Source organism: Sphaerodactylus townsendi, linkage group LG04 (assembly GCF_021028975.2).
Source record: "Sphaerodactylus townsendi isolate TG3544 linkage group LG04, MPM_Stown_v2.3, whole genome shotgun sequence".
Lineage (NCBI taxonomy): Eukaryota > Metazoa > Chordata > Lepidosauria > Squamata > Sphaerodactylidae > Sphaerodactylus > Sphaerodactylus townsendi.
The window spans coordinates 4685248-4703277 of NC_059428.1; the positions used below are offsets into that span (position 1 = coordinate 4685248).

The 18030-nt window shown below is 46.9% G+C and overlaps 1 protein-coding gene and 1 non-coding gene across 4 annotated transcripts in view; one reads left to right on the forward strand and one right to left on the reverse strand.

The window, feature by feature from the left end:
* Positions 1 to 18030, forward strand: part of MOGAT2 (monoacylglycerol O-acyltransferase 2) — a 51214-nt gene that overhangs the window by 6448 nt on the left and 26736 nt on the right. For 2 of the 3 annotated variants that reach the window (XR_007244220.1, XM_048492908.1), the window contains exon 1: positions 6453 to 6599. The exons of the other annotated variant lie outside the window; for it this stretch is intronic. Coding sequence is in view for 1 of the 2 variants with exons in the window: in XM_048492908.1 (XP_048348865.1) it covers positions 6506 to 6599 (94 nt within the window). In the remaining variant the exon portion in view is untranslated. Of the gene's footprint in view, positions 1 to 6452; positions 6600 to 18030 lie in introns of those variants that run through there. 3 annotated transcript variants of the gene reach the window in all.
* Positions 490 to 562, reverse strand: TRNAA-GGC. The gene has a single exon. It is a non-coding gene; the product is annotated as a tRNA-Ala (tRNA).

Here is an 18030-nt window from a genome sequence, read left to right on the forward strand (position 1 = left end):
AAGGTCCATCTAGTCCAGCATCCTGTCTCACACAGCGGCCAACAAGTAACTCTGGAGGTTCAACAACAGGGCATGGAGGCTGAGGCCTCCCCTGATAAGGGCAGAAGAAGATCCCTGCTGGATCAGACCAGTGAAGGTCCATCTAGTCCAGCATCCTGTCTCACTCAGTGGCCAACAAGTAACTGGAGGTCCAACAACAGGGCATAGAGGTTAAGACCTTCCCATGATACGAAGAGCCCTACTGGATCAGACCAGTGAAGGTCCATCTAGTCCAACCTCCTGTCTCACACAGCGGCCAAACAGTTCCTCTAGACTCAAGCAACAGCATAGAGGCTGAGTTTTTCCCCTGATGTTGCCTCCTGGCACTGGGTTTCAGGGATTTACTGCCTCTGAACACCCAAGTCCATATGCTCTTCCTCAGACTTGCCGTAGATCTTCAGGGTCCCATGTAGATGGTCTTCACCTCACCCACTTCCTGCTCCTTTCAACTGGAGACTCCATGGATTGAACCTGGGACCTTCTGCGTGCCAAGCAGATGCTCTACCACTGAGCCACAGCCCCTTTCCATCCCTCCCCAGCGTCTCTGGCAGATGTCCTTCACATCATCTCCTTCCTAGTTTTTTAAAAAATTGGCAGTGCTGAGAATTGAACCTGGGACGTTCCAGCTGCCAAGCAGAGCTTCTTCCACTGAGCCAGAGCCCTTCCCAGATGCTATCTGAGAAATGAAACTCTCACAAGGCAAGTTGCTTCAGAAAAGAAACGAAAGATTTTTGAAGGAACTCCATGCGTTGATGGGGAAATAAGAGCAAGCATTCCAGCTATCTAGCTAGGTCAGAATCGAGACAGATTGCAGTCATGGTCACCCCATCTTGCTCTCATGGTGGTTGGACAAAGAAGCAGGAAGAGGAGGAGCTAACTGGAAGGAAGGCAGAGATAGAGTTGCCAGCTCTGAGTTGGGAAATTCCTGGAGAATGGAGCCTGGAGCCTGGGGCAGGTGCGGTTTGGGATGGGGAGGGATTTCAATGGGATCTAATGCCATAGAGTCCACCTTCCAAACCAGCCATTTTCTCCTGGAGAACTGATCTCTACAGTCTGTAGACTCTTTGTAATTCTGAGAGGTCTCCAGGTCCCAGCTGGAGGTTGACATCTCTATTCCAAGAGTGGCATTCTGGGTAAACTTGACCTATCTACATTGCCTACCTTTGCTGCCCACTGTGATGGTGTTGGTGTGCTTAGTACACAGAAGGAGAAGGAGAAGGAAGAGGAGGAGGAGGCGGAGGAGGAGGCGGCGGCGGCAGCATTTGGATTTATATCCCCCTTTCTCTCCTGTAAGGAGACTCAAAGGGGCTTACAATCTCCTTTCCCTTCCCCCACTCCCACAGCAAATAGCCTGTGAGGTGGGAGGGGCTGAGAGAACTCCAAAGAACTGTGACTGGCCCAAGGTCACCCAGCTGCCATCCGTTGGAATGCACAAGCTAATCTGCTTCTCCAGATCAGCCTCCACAGCTCAAGTGGCAGAGCGGGAAATCAAACCTGGTTCTCCAGATTAGAGTGCACTACACCACCCCGGCTCTCACAGGGATATAGCAGTCCTTAACTTCCAATAATTTTATTCCCACAACAATTACCCTGTAAGGTAGATTGATTTTTTAAAAAAATTATTCATCTTTTGATTTATAACTGCCCTTCCCCGCAGGGCTCAGGGCAGTGAACAACAATAATAGAAAACAAAACAGTACAAAACATGACAATCATAAAAGCACAACCAGCATACAAACGACAAAACAACAGTTACAATAGATGGCGACAGCCCAACCCCTTATATGTCCCCAGGAGGCCACTAGCAATGAAATTAAATTCAGTTCAGACCCAGCTGGCCAGATGGGGAAGCCTGGCGGAACAGGGGGCATCCCTTGAAAATGCTGAGGGGAAGAATTAGGACTAATAAAAGGAAACACTTCTTCACGCAACGTGGGATTGGTGTTTGGAATATGCTGCCACAGGAGGTGGTGATGGCCACTAACCTAGATAGCTTTCAAAGGGGCTTGGACAGATTGATGGAGGAGAAGTCGATCTCTGGCTACCAATCTTGATCCTCCTTGGTCTGAGATTGCAAATGCCTTCGCAGACCAGGTGCTCAGGAGCAGCAGCAGCCGCAGAAGGCCATTGCTTTCACATCCTGCACGTGAGCTCCCAAAGGTATCTGGTGGGCCACTGCGAGTAGCAGAGTGCTGGACTAGATGGACTCTGGTCTGATCCAGCTGGCTTGTTCTTATGTTCTTATTAACAGCTCCGTTTTACAGGCCCTACAGAAACCGATGAGGAAGAGGGAGAGAGCAACCCAGCAAACTTTACATCAGAGTGGGGATTCGAACCCGCCTCTCCCAGATGTTAGTCTGCCACAATAACCAATGTATCACATTCAGTTATCCTGCCCCCACCCCCCAACTAGCTCTGGGCTTGCTGCCAACAGAGTATCCTTGGAAGGTACAGACAAGACCTCTGAACCTTCAGACTTTGCGATGTGGCGCTATCACCTTCTTATCAGGACTAAAGCAGATAGTCCTTTGCAGGTGTCAGCCTTTCCCTCTCAAGTGGGGCCGGAGAGGTGTTCGTTTGCTAAGGTGAGGGCTTTGTGTGAACTCACCTGGACAGGTAGAAATGGTTGCAGCCACTCGCCTATGAGGAAAATCTGGGACTTTTCATTGTAGAACAATGATGATTGAGAGGGGGTAGGATATAAGTTTATAAAATTACACCTGGGGTGGAGAGACACTTTTTTCTCCCTCTCTCAAAATGCTAGAGCTCGAGGGCATCCGGTGAAGTTGAAGAAATTCAGGATGAGCAAACGGAAATACCTCTTTACCCAGCAAGTGATTAAAATGTGGAAATTGTTACCTGAGGATGTAGTGGGGGAGGACAGGCATAGACGGCTTTAAAAGGAAATTAGATAGATGTGGGGGCAGGGGGGGCAGAGGTGGGATCCAGCAGGTTCTCACCAGTTTCCGAGAGTGGGTTACTAATTATTGGTGTGTGCCGAGAGGGGGTTACTAATTGGGTCCGCTTTTCCGTTAGAAATTCCATTAGGTCCAAAAATCATCAAGTCCTGTTGTTTCCTTATGTGGCTGGTTAGCGAAGGTCGAAAACGGGATCATTCTCCCTGTTGGGCTGTTTTAAAAGCATGTTTTAGAAATATGGTCAAGTTCCTTGTTTAAGGAAAGCATCCTTCTTTTGATTTCTAGAAACAAAATTAAGTATTTGAAAGTATTAAGTATTCAACAGGCAATCAATTAGAGGAGAAGTAGTTGTTTCTGTTGGCAGTAGACGATAGGACTTGCTAGAATGAGTTTAAATTATGGACAGAAAGATACCAGCTGGAAATTAGGAACTTTTTTTACAGTAAGAGTTTTTTACAGTAACAGAGAAATTATTAATGCCCCGCCCCGGAATGTCCGGCCACGCCCCCATGGTGCCCCGCCCAGCCCCATTGGCGCCACTGTTTGTATCCCACCACCATGGGAACCTGTTACTAAAATTTTTGGATCCCACCACTGGGGGCGGGGGTGTCTGTCAGTGCTACTAGTCATGGTGACTAAAGGGAACCTCCACTCTCAGAGGCAGTCAATCTCACAAACCCAGTGCCAGAAGGCAATGTCAGGGGACGGTCTCGGCCTCTATGTCCTGTTGTTGGCCCTCGAGAGGAATTTCCCACCCCAAACACTCCGGCAGCTGTCTATTCCCAGCAGGTTGGTCCAAAGATACAAAGGCATCCCACAGCACACAGCTGCCTTTGCCAGCTGAAAATTTGGCAGCCTCACTAGGTAAATGAAGGGTGTTGGGGAGATTCCCCCTCCCGCCCCCCCAGGCCCATGTGATTCCCCTCCTGGATTCGCCTCCGCTCCATGGCAGAGCTGGAATCTCAGCTTGACAAAGCCACAATTGCTAGAGCACATCGAGAGCAGCCCTGTCTGCCTGTACAAGAGGACCTTATGTATGTTGACAAACAAAAGCCCTTCTGGTACTGGTCTCTTCTGTTTTAAAGTTAAATAGCAATCTCATGTGGGCCTGGGCGACTGTTGGTAGCACAGACATCTCCTGGAACTGATTTAGAAGTCTGCAAAATGCAGGCTTAAAAAGGCAAAGCCCCCGGTTGTTACTGACCCATGGGGTGACATCACATCATGACGTTTGCTAGGCAGACTTTGTATATGGGGGTGGTTTGCCATGGCCTTTCCCAGTCATCTACATTTTACCCACAGTAAGCTCAGAAGGACAGAAGAAGAAGAAGAAGAAGGAGGAGGAGGAGGAGGAGGAGGAGGAGGAGGAGGAGGAGTTTGGATTTTTCTCTCCTGTTAGGAGACTCAAAAGGGGCTGACAATCTCCTTTCCCTTCCCCCCTCACAACAAACACCCTGTGAGGTAGGTGAGGCTGAGAGAGCTCCAAAGAACTGTGACTAGCCCAAGGTCACCCAGCTGGCGTGTGTGGGAGTGCACAGGCTAATCTGGTTCCCCAGATAAGCCTTCACAGCTCAAGTGGTAGCGCAGGGAATCAAACCTGGTTCTCCAGATTAGAGTACACCTGCTCTTAACCACTACACCTCACTGGCTCTCAGAAGGCTGAGTCCACCTCCAGCCAGCTACCCGAAACCGACTTCTGGCGGGATCAAACTTGGGTCAGGAGCAGACTGCAAGTTGACTGCAACTTACTACTCTGCGTGGTAGATGACAGGAGAATTTGAGAATTCAGCGGCCGTTTCCTGGACCATCTTTGTTCTAGAATGCTCCGTTTGTGTCCTGATGCCTTAGGGACAAAACTAGGTAGCCACCAAGACCCAAACGGAACATTCTAGAACAAAGATGGCCCAGGAAATGGCCAATGAATTCTCAAACCTCCTGTCATTTTCATGTTTAAAAGAGTATATTTAACTACTGGGAAGAATTTCAAAGTAAGAGCCTCGTGACTGTTGATTTTATGTTCCTCTGTAATTAATATTGTTACTGCTGTTGCTCGGGTAACAATCAGTTATTTCAGCTCAACAACGTATTGAGGCGCAGGAAGCAAAGTTCTTCAAAGTTCTTCAAAGCAAAGTATTTTATTCGGAAGTGATGGTAACAGCTCGGGCAGGAGAATCGCGCTCTCGTAGCCAAGCGCAAGAACTTTTATACACATACATCAAAGAGGGCAAAGGGGCAGGTAAAGGGGGCAGGTAGGGGGCAGGTCCCCTACCGAACACCAATAAAGAAACATCAATTCAAAAGAAAGATTCAATTACAACTTTTGTGAATGGGATCACGAAATCCCGCTGTCAAGCGTCTTCTCACTATACTTTACAATGGTGCTGAAAGGAGAGCGGAGAAGGTCCATTCTGAGAACTGGGTGGGCTTGCTACCGCACCCAGCTATCTGCGTTATCAGATGGCTGTTTCCTTCAGTTATGACCTGAGGCTCCCGCACCTCAGTTCCGTAACAAAGGAGAGTTCAAACTGTCCAATGGTGGTCTTGACACATTTTCCAACGGCTGGGACCTCTGGGTGCTGCCATCAGATTTAATTTGCAGAACCAAGGGGGTCTTTGTCTTTGCTAAGGAGTCGGCTGGGTGTTGGTCTAAGCTGAATTCCAGGGCTAACTTCCTTGTCCCTTAATATCAGCTTCTACGGGCTACTGCTTTTACTAACGAACACAAATATCAAAAATAACATTTCTATCCTTAAACATTAGAGAAAAACTTAGAGTGTCTTTAATACAGTACAAGCACACAAGAACTTCCTAAATTAACACTAACAAAACCTTAAACCAACTGGAGGACCTAGTCAAAATATAATCCTAAACAGCAGGCAAATCATAAGTTCAACACTAAAGGGGCTTTCATAACATCTTAAAAGGGCAGAGGCAAGAGGGAAACCATGTAGAATATTGGCACAATCACATACATGAGTCCTTTGCAAGCCTTATGGAGGCTTCTGAACCACACAGGTCTCTGTGTCCTGACATGGAGCCGGTGTAGTCAGGTAACTTGACACAGGAAAATATTTTGGCTATTTTTCCTGGGCGGTAACAATATTGTGTTTTCTTTATTTGACTTTTATTTTGTATCCTGTCTTGTGAAGGCCTATGGCTGTACAATAAAATCTTTGATACTTGACACTTGATGTAGATGCCCTCCAAAGTGGACAGTTTCTCCAGGCGGCCCGATCGCTGCAGGCTGGAGATCATTCACCATCTGGGAAGGCATCCCGGCCCCACCCTCAAAGGGAAGCCCGCGGCAAACAGCATAGTTGTGGTTGCTCCCGAGTCGCCTCCAACGCAAAACATTAGCGTAGTGTGATTCAATCTGTCCACAGCTGTCTTTGCACCACAGAACAGGCCTGATCAGTTCCAAAATGGGAGGGGTTTTCTCCCCGAGCGAAACCACCTTTCCCTGCTCCTTGAAGGCTGTGCAAACGGAGACTTTGCTCCCAGCAGCTTTCTCCCTTGCCTTTGAAGCCGCAGGTAACCTTCCTCGCAAGATGAAGATTGAATTTGCTCCGCGCTCCGTCCCTCTTCACAGGAGACTCCAGACGGCTTCAGTCCTGCAATGGGTCTTCAGTTTCTTGGGCCTAGGTAAAAGAGTTCACTATTCTTTCCATTTTGCTGTCAAGAAGTCCTGTCGTTTTGTAATTGCGAAAGCGGATTCGAGAATAGAGGGGAGAAGACACCTGTGAGATCACTTTTGAGAGCCCCGGGACCATGCAGACTAGCTAGGGGGCATTCAAGTTCTAGTTGTTACTGTGCAAATTAGGGGTGCCAACTCTGGGCTTGGAAATTCCTGGAGATTTGGGGGTGGAGCCTGGGGGTGGGAGGGGTTTGGGGAAGGGAGGGGCCTCATACTGGGGAATCAGTGTGCATGCAGGGTGAAGAGGGGCACACTCTAATTTGGAGAAGCGGGTTTGATTCCCCACTTCTCCGCATGAGCGGGGACATACACTGACTTCAAGACCTGGTGCAAAAAAAGTTGTTTAGTTATGGTGGGGGAGGGCAGCTGCCCATATTGGGGGTGGGGGGAGTGGAAAACTCAGATTTTGCACCAAGCTACATTTTCCCTAGTTACCCCTCTGCTCTGCCCCAGAGTCATGGCAGACCAAAACCGCTGACATTCATGAAATACTTCCAAAGCAGTTCAGAGCATTTTGTGAATGAGGTCAGTTTCAGGATCCAGCAAATTATCTGAAGGTAAAACAGGAGACCAACAAGAAACAAAAATCACCTAGGGTCACCAACCTCCAGGATATTACCTGAAATTACAACTGATTTCCAGACAACAGAGATATCTATCTATCTATCTATCTATCTATCTATCTATCTATCTATCTATCTATCTATCTATCTATCTATCTATCTATCTATCTATCTATCTATCTATCTATCTATCTATCTATCTATCTATCTATCTATCTATCTATCTATCTATCTATCTATCTATCTATCTATCTATCTATCTATCTATCTATCTATCTATCTATCTATCTATCTATCTATCTATCATCTATCTATCTATCTATCATTCTTATATACAACCCCTCCCCCAAAGGGCTCTGGGCAGTGAACAACAAGATAAATAAAACAAACCAGTGTTGGAGCAAATAAATAAATACAAGTTACAGTGAGATGCTCCACTTAATTATAACATTTAAAAACCCATTAAAACCCCATTAGACAATGCCTCATTCAAACAATCAAATATGCAAAAGTATACTAAAATACAAAAAATATTGGCGTCCAACTTAGATCCATTCGCCTGAAGAAAATGGCGGATGAACTCTCTGGCAATATATCCTGCTGATATCCGTCCCATTCCCAAGCTCCACCACCCAAATCTCCAGGAGTTGGGAACCTTTAAAAGCATTTCTTTGGAAAGCATGTCTTTGGCAATTCAGTTCTTGGTCCAGGAGAATGGCAGACCATTTTTCTGCTGCTCCAGAGACTAGGACCAGGAGTCATGGTGGGTTCAAGTTGCAGGAAAAGAGATTCCACCTAAACATCCGGAAAAACTTCCTGACCGTCAGGGCCGTTGGACTGTGGAATGCACTGCTTTGGAGTGTGGTGGAGTCTCCTACTTTGGCGGTTTTTTAAGAGAGGCTGGATGGACGTCTGACAGTAGCGCTCTGATTATGCATTCCTGCATTGCAGGGGGTTGGACTTGATGGCCCTTGGGGTCTCTTCCAACTCTATGATTCTATGAAGGTGGACAGTGACTGCCCAGAGAAAATAGTCCATAAATCCTTGAGTGCAAAATGTTCGCATTAGAGCAATTGAAAAGCCTCAGATCCCAAGTGAGCGTGTTTTGAGTGCTCCAGAGTGCGGCTTGCAGCTTGTGATCAGACTTTGCCTGGAGCGCAAGAGTGCTCACATGCAGCTGATAATAACTGCTGGATTGTGACAGCGATAAGAGGCATCAAAGCACATTGCTTGCAAAAGCAGGAACGAAGCAATTAGCCTGGACCAATGTTGATCAGCTGGGTAGGAAACCCTTCTGGGAATGTATGGTCCTGGTACAATGTTGCAACTTTAATTAACGTTCATAAGTGTTTCGGGGCGGCAGCAGCGGATGGGCGCATTTATTGATTTCAAATTTCCTGCTGTTTGATCCTACATGTTTGTCGCATATGACAGACACCAGATAAGGCGATGATTGGCACGTGTGTCACACAAGGAAGTATTTTATCTCCCGATCATTTAAATCTATATGCAGAATGTCGGTAATTCTCTCTGGTAAGATACCTTTTTCACTACAACCAAGTTCATGGGGGCAAAATACAGTGGAGCATACCCAGACGTGCGCGGGTACTGGCAACAAAGGAAACTTGGAGCCAATGCATAGCTTCTAACTAATACGTTTTGAGTAGGTTCTGCACTGCATGTTTGTAACAAATTGCAGTGGTTATAGTAGTAGTAGTAGTAGTAGTAGTAGTAGTAGTAGTAGTAGTAGTAGTAGTAGTAGTAGAAGAAGAAGAAGAAGAAGAAGAAGAAGAAGAAGAAGAAGAAGAAGAAGAAGAAGAAGAAGAAGAAGAAGAAGAAGAAGAAGAAGAAGAAGAAGAAGAAGAAGAAGAAGAGCATGAGCAGGCGCAGGATGAGGTGCCGAGGAGGGGACGAAGGAGGAGGACGAGGAGCAGCATGGAGTTTGGATTTACTAATCCCCCTTTCTCCCTCCTGTAGGAGACTCAAAGGGGCTTACAATCTCACTTTCCCTTCTCCCCTCACAACAAACACCCTGTGAGGTAGGTGGGGCTGAGAGAGCTCCGAGAAGCTGTGACTAGCCCAAGGTCACCCAGCTGGCATGTGTGGGAGTGCGCAGGCTAATCTGAATTCCCCAGATAAGCCTCCACAGCTCAGGTAGCAGAGCTGGGAATCAAACCCGGTTCCTCCAGACTAGATTCACGAGCTCTTAACCTCCTACGCCACTGCTGCTCCTATAAATGAACTTAGAGGACCCATCGGTGTGCCAGGCGCTTTCCCCCCTCACTACACCTCTGGAGAGAACTGTGACTGGCCCAAGGTCACACAGCAGGCTTCATGTATAGGAGCGGGAGAAACAAACCTGGTTCACCAGATAAGACCCGGTCACCCCTAACTATTTCACCATGCTGGCAAATGATGCCTACAATAATAATTGCAGTGGGTTACAATATTGTTCCATTAGAAAGATCTCCATCCTATAGCAGGTCTAATCTCTTTTTTCAAAATACCCTCTTGAATCGTAGTTATTTTTGGAGGATGAATTTGTCTTTTATTGCAGACCTGTCACGGCATTACAGTTTTATTCCGGCTTGGATTGGCTTTATTGTATTTTTTAAAAAAAACTGTTATTTCAAGTTGCATTTAAGCTTTCTTGCAGACCACTGTTTGGGCTTTTAATTGAGAAAAACATTACGTCCCACCGTTGTAGAGAACTGAAACAGCAAACGAATCCTTTAGCAACCTTGGCAGGCAACCAAGGTTTTGGATCTGGGCCCGGCTCCAAAGAAACCCAGCCAAATTGGGGCTGTCGTTTGAGAACGTTGAGCATTTTTGCAAAGGAGGGGCGTTGAGTGTTGTGGGTGAACGGAGGAAAAGAAGCCAACAAAGTTGTGGTTTCCAAGGCAACGAGGAGCAAAACGGAGAAGAAAAGGATGCCTTGGGAAGCTGGCGCGTGCAAGAACCCCCAGATGCCTGGTGGATGGAATGTTCTGTAGAGATCGGGCTGCCAACTCTGGATTGGATAATTCCTTGGAGATGTTGGGAGTGTGGTCTGAGGAAGGCGGGGTTTGGAGAGGGGAGGGATCTCAGGAGGGTATAATCCCACCTTCCAGAGCAGCCATTTTCTCCAGGGTGGGTGGGTGGGTGGGTGGGTGGTAGGTAGGTGGGTGGGTAGGTAGGTAGGTAGGTAGGTAGGTAGGTAGGTAGGTAGGTAGGTAGGTAGGTAGGTAGGTAGGTGATAGCTAGATAGCTGGATAGCTGGATAGCTGGATAGCTGGATAGATGGATAGATGGATAGCTGGACAGATGGATAGATGGATAGATGGATAGATGGATAGCTGGATAGATGGATAGATGGATAGATGGATAGATGGATAGCTGGACAGATGGATAGATGGATAGATGGATAGCTGGATAGATGGATAGCTGGATAGATGGATAGATGGATAGCTGGATAGCTGGATAGCTGGATAGATGGATAGATGGATAGCTGGATAGCTGGATAGCTGGATAGTTGGATAGATGGATAGATGGATAGATGGACAGATGGATAGATGGATAGATGGATAGATGGATAGCTGGATAGCTGGATAGCTGGATAGCTGGACAGATGGATAGATGGATAGATGGATAGATGGATAGATGGATAGCTGGATAGCTGGATAGATGGATAGCTGGATAGATGGATAGATGGATAGCTGGACAGATGGATAGCTGGATAGATGGATAGCTGGATAGCTGGATAGCTGGATAGAATAGAATAGAATAGAATAGAATCTTTATTGGCCAAGTGTGATTGGACACACAAGGAATTTGTCTCCGGTGCATATGCTCTCAGTGTACATAAAAGAAAATACATTTGTATACATTTGTAGATGGATAGCTGGACAGATGGATAGATGGATAGCTGGATAGCTGGATAGATGGATAGCTGGATAGCTGGATAGATGGACAGATGGATAGATGGATAGCTGGATAGCTGGATAGCTGGATAGATGGATAGCTGGACAGATGGATAGATGGATAGATGGATAGATGGATAGCTGGATAGCTGGATAGATGGATAGATGGATAGATGGATAGATGGACAGATGGATAGATGGATAGATGGATAGATGGATAGCTGGATAGCTGGATAGATGGATAGCTGGATAGCTGGACAGATGGATAGCTGGATAGCTGGATAGCTGGATAGCTGGATAGCTGGACAGATGGATAGATGGATAGCTGGATAGATGGATAGCTGGATAGCTGGATAGCTGGACAGATGGATAGATGGATAGCTGGATAGCTGGATAGCTGGATAGCTGGATAGATGGATAGATGGACAGCTGGATAGATGGATAGCTGAATAGATGGATAGATGGATAGCTGGATAGATGGATAGCTGGATAGCTGGATAGATGGATAGCTGGATAGATGGATAGAGGGATAGCTGGATAGCTGGATAGATGGATAGATGGATAGATGGATAAATGGATAGCTGGATAGCTGGATAGCTGGATAGAGGGATAGAGGGATAGCTGGATAGCTGGATAGCTGGATAGATGGATAGATGGATAGCTGGATAGCTGGATAGCTGGATAGCTGGATAGCTGGATAGCTGGATAGCTGGATAGATGGATAGCTGGATAGCTGGATAGCTGGATAGATGGATAGATGGATAGATGGATAGATGGATAGATGGATAGATGGATAGCTGGATAGATGGATAGATGGATAGCTGGATAGATGGATAGATGGATAGATGGATAGCTGGATAGCTGGATAGATGGATAGATGGATAGCTGGATAGCTGGATAGATGGATAGATGGATAGCTGGACCCAGAGCCGATGGGCCCAGACAGACGGGCGAGACTGACGAGGCAGACGAACCCAGTTGGACAGAGCGAAGCAAGCAAACAGGCAGGCAGACGGAGCCGAGACAGACAGGAACAGAACAGAACAAAACAGACAGACAGACAGACAGACAGACAGACAGACAGACAGACAGATAGATAGATAGATAGATAGATAGATAGATAGATAGATAGATAGATAGATAGATAGATAGATATTGGTTTCACTGTGTGAAGAGTTATTTGATTATTTGTGTATAACAAACAGAACTTGGTTACTTTAAGCCAATTGGTGCAAATGTTTTTTGGAGATCTGTGCAGAAATGGCAAATAACAGACAGTTTAATTGTAACTTTTGAAGAGAACAAATAGAGGCCTCCGGCTCTCCCGCTTTCTTACAAATGAAATCACTGTTCAATGCTGTGTTATTTAGAAGTTAGTTTTGGAGGCTAGATCCCCCCCCCTCCCCTTTTCTGCTGGTTTTTGTTACTCGTTTTTAACTCTTGTTAGCCATATTGGATCCAGAGTACCTGACAACAATAAAGGAAAAGCAAGTTGTGTTGTGTGCTGCCGCGCTGGCAGCCGTTGCTATGGTTATGCAAATGAAGCGAGGACTCGGTGGCACAAAGGGAGCCAGGAACACTTGCGGGTCTGTTTGTTTGCGAAAGGCAAAATAGGGTATCTCAGCATGCAAACTTCTCGCCAGCTGTCCCGCACCTGCTAAGCTGTAGTGGAAACTCTTGTCATGTTTTCTAGCCATCTGAGGATGCACATGTAACCTCTATCTGTGGGTTCTGTGGGGCAGAACTTGGAATGAGTTTGCAACAACAAATTTTAAAAACAGAATGGTTTACTTTCTTAACATCAAACATCAACATTTAACATCACACTTCAAGGTCCTGTTCAGGTTGCATTTTCAAGTCCTTATATTTACAGTCTGCTGATACTGCCAAGTCCAATTCTTCTTTGCAAGTGGGTTGGCTCCTGAAGACTCCAAGGGCTTGGTGAACAGGATTCCACATGATGAAGGTTTCCAGGAGAACTCTCACCCATGACAACCACAAAAAGAAACCCTGAAACAATAAACTCCAACATTTACAACATAGCAAAAATAAACAACTACCTTCCCAGTAGTTCCCAACAACATTGCAGTTACCTTAACAAGGTGTTAAGGGCTTATAGAAATCAAGGTCCGAGTCTGGTAGCCTCGTCTCCTCCAAAGAGCTCTGCAGCCTTTTGCTGCTCTGAGTCTCCACCCCTTTCTGGGTCAACCCATTCTGAGCATGGGGGTTACACACACAGGCGGAAGACGTTATGCCAGAGAAGGGGCTGGATTTTGTGCAAGCAACCCCACGTGCAAATGTTGCATTTCTTTCTGGGCTTTGGGGCCATAGTCTGGTAGTTTTTGCTCCTAACGTTTTACCTGCATCTGTGGCTTCAGGGACACATCGTGGTACGATGGGTTTTTCTAGTGTTTCTCACTCCGCACTGTATCATGGGGAGAAACACTTCTTACCGTGACATGCCTCTGAAGATGCTAGCCACAGATGCAGGCAAAACGTTAGGAGCAAAAACTACCAGACCACGGCCACGAAGCCTGGGGGGGAAGCAAACACTACCAGACCACGGCCACTTAGCCCAGAAAACCCACAACAGCCAGTTGATTCTGGCCATGAAAGCTTTCAACACTGCAATCTCGCATTCTTTTGATTAGAAGAGGAAAGCAAGATGGAGTCAATTCAAAATAATAGGTGGCCTCAATAGCAGAACATCTGTTTGGCATGTTGAAAGAACCAGGTTCGATCCCCGACATCTGAAGTTCAAACGACCAGGTAGTAGTAGAAGAAAGAGAGGTTTTTTTAATGTCCTGCTTTTTCTGTACCATAAGGAATCTTGAAGGGGCTTATAATCACAATTCCTCTCCCACAACAGGCTCCTTGTGACGTAGGTGTGGCTGAGAGAAATGGAGAGAATTGTGACTGGCCCAAGGTCACCCAGCGGGCCTCATAAGAACGTAAGAACATAAGAACGAGCCTGCTGGATCAGACCAGAGTCCATCTAGTCCAGCTCTCTGCTCCTCGCAGTGGCCCACCAGGTGCCTTGGGGAGCTCACCTGCAGGAGGTGAAAGCAATGGCCTTCTGCTGCTGCTGCTCCCGAGCACCTGGTCTGCTAAGGCATTTGCAATCTGAGATGAAGGAGGATCAAGATTGGTAGCCAAAGATCGACTTCTCCTCCATAAATCTGTCCAAGCCCCTTTTAAAGCTATCCCGGTTAGTGGCCATCACCACCTCCTGTGGCAGCATATTCCAAACACCAATCACATGTTGCGTGAAGAAGTGTTTCCTTTTATTAGTCCTAATTCTTCCCCCCAGCATTTTCAATGGATGCCCCCTGGTTCTAGAATTGTGAGAAAGAGAGAAAATGTGGAGGAGCGGGGAATCAAACCTCATGTGGAGGAGCGGGGAATCAAACCTGGTTCTCCGGATTAGAGTCTGCTGCTCATGTGAAGGCAAGCCAAGAGTTGACTGTTGGCAAACCAAGAATTCATTATTAGTTTCTGTTGTGTGGCAAGGCGAGAAATGATCAATGAATCTCTGGCTTTGGAAACACAGAGAGACTTAAAGAGCCAAAGAAAATTACAGGCACTTTATGTTGATTACATTACATATTCATTACATTTTGCTTGCTTAGACGACTGTTCCTTTACATGGAGTATTTTTTAAGCTACTTTGTGTGCATACCTGCGAGAACAGTGTGGACAGGGTGCCTACACAGCAGGTCTCGGCTTGCCAACCTCCGGAAGGTGACTGTGTGGCGCCCAATATTTCTTTACCAGATATCAAGCCAACAGAAGAGAGTTTTAAATAGCTTTATTTGCAAAGAAAGGGGAGGCACCCTGCCTGGGTAGATTCCATCGAAATGGTAGATCCATAGTACGTTTATTCCCTTCTCCCGATTTCGCCACACCCTCTCCGTTCTCATTGGCTAAGGATACTTGGAGTCGCAATGTTCCGATCTGCCTATTTACATGTTGCTCCCTAATATGTACCCCACTCCCATATTCTTCCTGTATGTTCATTATAATACAATTTGTCGCCAGAGCAGGAGAAGTTAATATGCATTAGCTCATGAAGCATGCTCAATGTGTACGACCTGATGCAGGCAGTGGCGTACCGCTGATGGGGACATGGGGTATCCCATGTCACCGGGCGCACACCATTTAATCCATAGGTGTCAAACTCGCGGCCCTCCAGATGTTACGGACTACAGTTCCCATCATCCCATGCCAGCATCATGCTGGCAGGGGATGATGGGAACTGTAGTCCATAACATCTGGAGGGCCGCAAGTTTGACACCTGTGATTTAATCACTTGGGGCATCAGGCGCCGGCCGGGTCCCCGTGCCCGGTCTGTCCCACAGTTCGGCGACCTGATCAGCACCCGACGGCTCCCCCCATGCCAGAGCGTTGCTCACTGGCTTAGTTGTTTGCTGCGGCCACAGGTCAGCTTTCGCTGCCCCCCCCACAAGGAGGCCAGGGAGGGCAGGAGCCAGCCTACCACTGTGGCTCCCCCCCCCCCAGCTGTCCCCTGAGCCTTGCCTTTCCCTGGTCTCCCTGCTGGCTCCCATAAGTTGGGCGGGGGGGCATGGGGATCTGGGCAGGGGGGTCAGGGAGCCAGTCATGCCCCTGGGCGCCATTTAGGTCCGATATGCAACTGGATGCAGGTCTTGCCCTTTAGCCTAGTTCAGTGATGGCGAACCTTTTCGAGGCCGAGTGCCCAAACTACAACCCAAAACCCGTTTATTTATCGCAAAGTGCCAACATGGCCATTTAACGTGAATACTGAGGCTTTAGTTTAGAAAAAAGGGTTGACTCCAAGGTGTGTGTTACTCAGGAGTAAGCTTGGTGGTAGTCAGTGGCTTTACTTTGAAGCGACCGTGCAACTCTTCCAATGGGTGAATCACGACCCTAGGAGGGTTTACTCAGAAGCAAGCCCCATTGCCAGCAACCGAGCTTACTCCCAGGTAAAGGATCGCGCTTTAGTTCTTCCCATGAAAATCAGTGGGGTTTAACAGCGCTTAACAGGGTTACCTACACTGCTTCCCCAAAACTAGGTCTTAGGTTTAATGCTAATAATCGAGCCCAGTGGCCTGTCAGCCTAGATGTGTGGGGGGGGGCACTCTGCGCATGCCCACAGAGAGGTTCGCCACCACTGGCCTAGTTATTCAGTACAACTTGTGTCAGTCAATCTTATCTTGTCCAGCTGTAAGCATCCTCCCTCATGACTCATTCCTAGAAAACACATTTCTCATTTATCACAACTGGCAACCTCCTGGATTTACAGCTGACCTCCAGGCGACAGAGATCACTTATTTATGCGTTTAAAACATTTATTCCACTTCTCTCATAGAAAATGGATGCTTTGGAAGGTGGGCTGTGTGCCCATCATATCCTACGGAGGTCCGTCCGCTCCCTAAACTCACCCTCCCGATCTCCACCCTCAAATCTCCTACATTTCTGTGCCCAGAACTGGCAACTCTAGTTAGGATGCTGAATTGACCAAGAAGAAGAAGAAGAAGAAGAAGAAGAAGAAGAAGAAGAAGAAGAAGAAGAAGAAGAAGAAGAAGAAGAAGAAGAAGAAGAAGAAGAAGAAGAAGAAGAAGAAGAAGAAGAAGAAGAAGAAGAAGGAGGAGGAGGAGGAGGAGGAGGAGGAGGAGGAGGAGGAGGAGGAGGAGGAGGAGGAGGAGGAGGAGGAGGTGGTGGTGGTGGTGGTGGTGGTGGTGGTGGTGGTGGTGGAGGAGGAGGAGGAGGAGGAGGAGGAGGAGGAGGAGGAGTTTGGATTTATATCCCCCCTTTCTCTCCTGCAGGAGACTCAAAGGGGCTGACAATCTCCTTGCCCTTCCCCCCTCACAACAAACACCCTGTGATGTAGGTGGGGCTGAGAGAGCTCCGAGAAGCTGTGACTAGCCCAAGGTCACCCAGCTGGCATGTGTGGGAGTGCCCAGGCTAATCTGAATTCCCCAGATAAGCCTCCATAGCTCAGGCGGCAGAGCGGGGAATCAAACCCGGTTCCTCCAGATTAGATACACGAGCTCTTAACCTCCTACGCCACAGCTGCTCCTTGAAGAGCAAAAGCTTTATTTGTAAAACTAACAAAATGGATTGGAGAAAGACTGAAAGAGAGTTTCAGGGGAAAAGCCCATGAATTGTATAGCCCATGAATCTGTAGGTAGACAAGGAAAAACCCCTTTAGAAAGAAGGTTCGCTGCAGTTCTGTCTAGCTAGAGTGCACTACGCCTTATGGGGTCTTCTTCCATTTTCCTTGTATGCACGATATTGCTATATTCCAACAAAAGTAAATTAATAAATCGTGTGCCTGTTAAGTGCCGTTGAGACTTCTGACTGATGGCAATCCTGTAAATTAACCACCTCCAAAAAATCCTATTGTTAACAGTTTTGCTCAGGTCTGGCAAACTAAGGACCTTGGCTTCCTTTGAGTCAATCCGTCTCCTCTTGGATCATTCTCATTTCCTGCTGTCTTCCACTTTCTCTAGCATTATTGTCTTTTTCAGTGAGTCTTATCTTCTCTTAATGGGACCAAAGTACAATAAGCTCGGTTTAGTCATTTTAGCTTCTCGAGAGAGTTTAGGGTTGACTGGATGCAGAGCACACTAATTTGTCTTTTTGACAGTCCACAATATCCCCAAAACTCTCCTCCAGCACCAAATTTCAAAGGAATCAAGTTTCTTTCTGCCAACTTTCTTCACTGTCCAACTTTCACAGGTGTGGTAATAAGGAACACGTTTGCATGTACTGACTTGATCTCGATCGCCAACAACACATCTTTACGCTTAAGAATCTTTTCTAGCTCCTTTATGGATGTTGTTCCCAGTCTCAATCTCCTCTGGATTTTTTGGTTGCAGTCTCTCTCTGTCATGAGTCAAGGATTAGAAAATCTTGAATGATTTCAATTTCTTCAT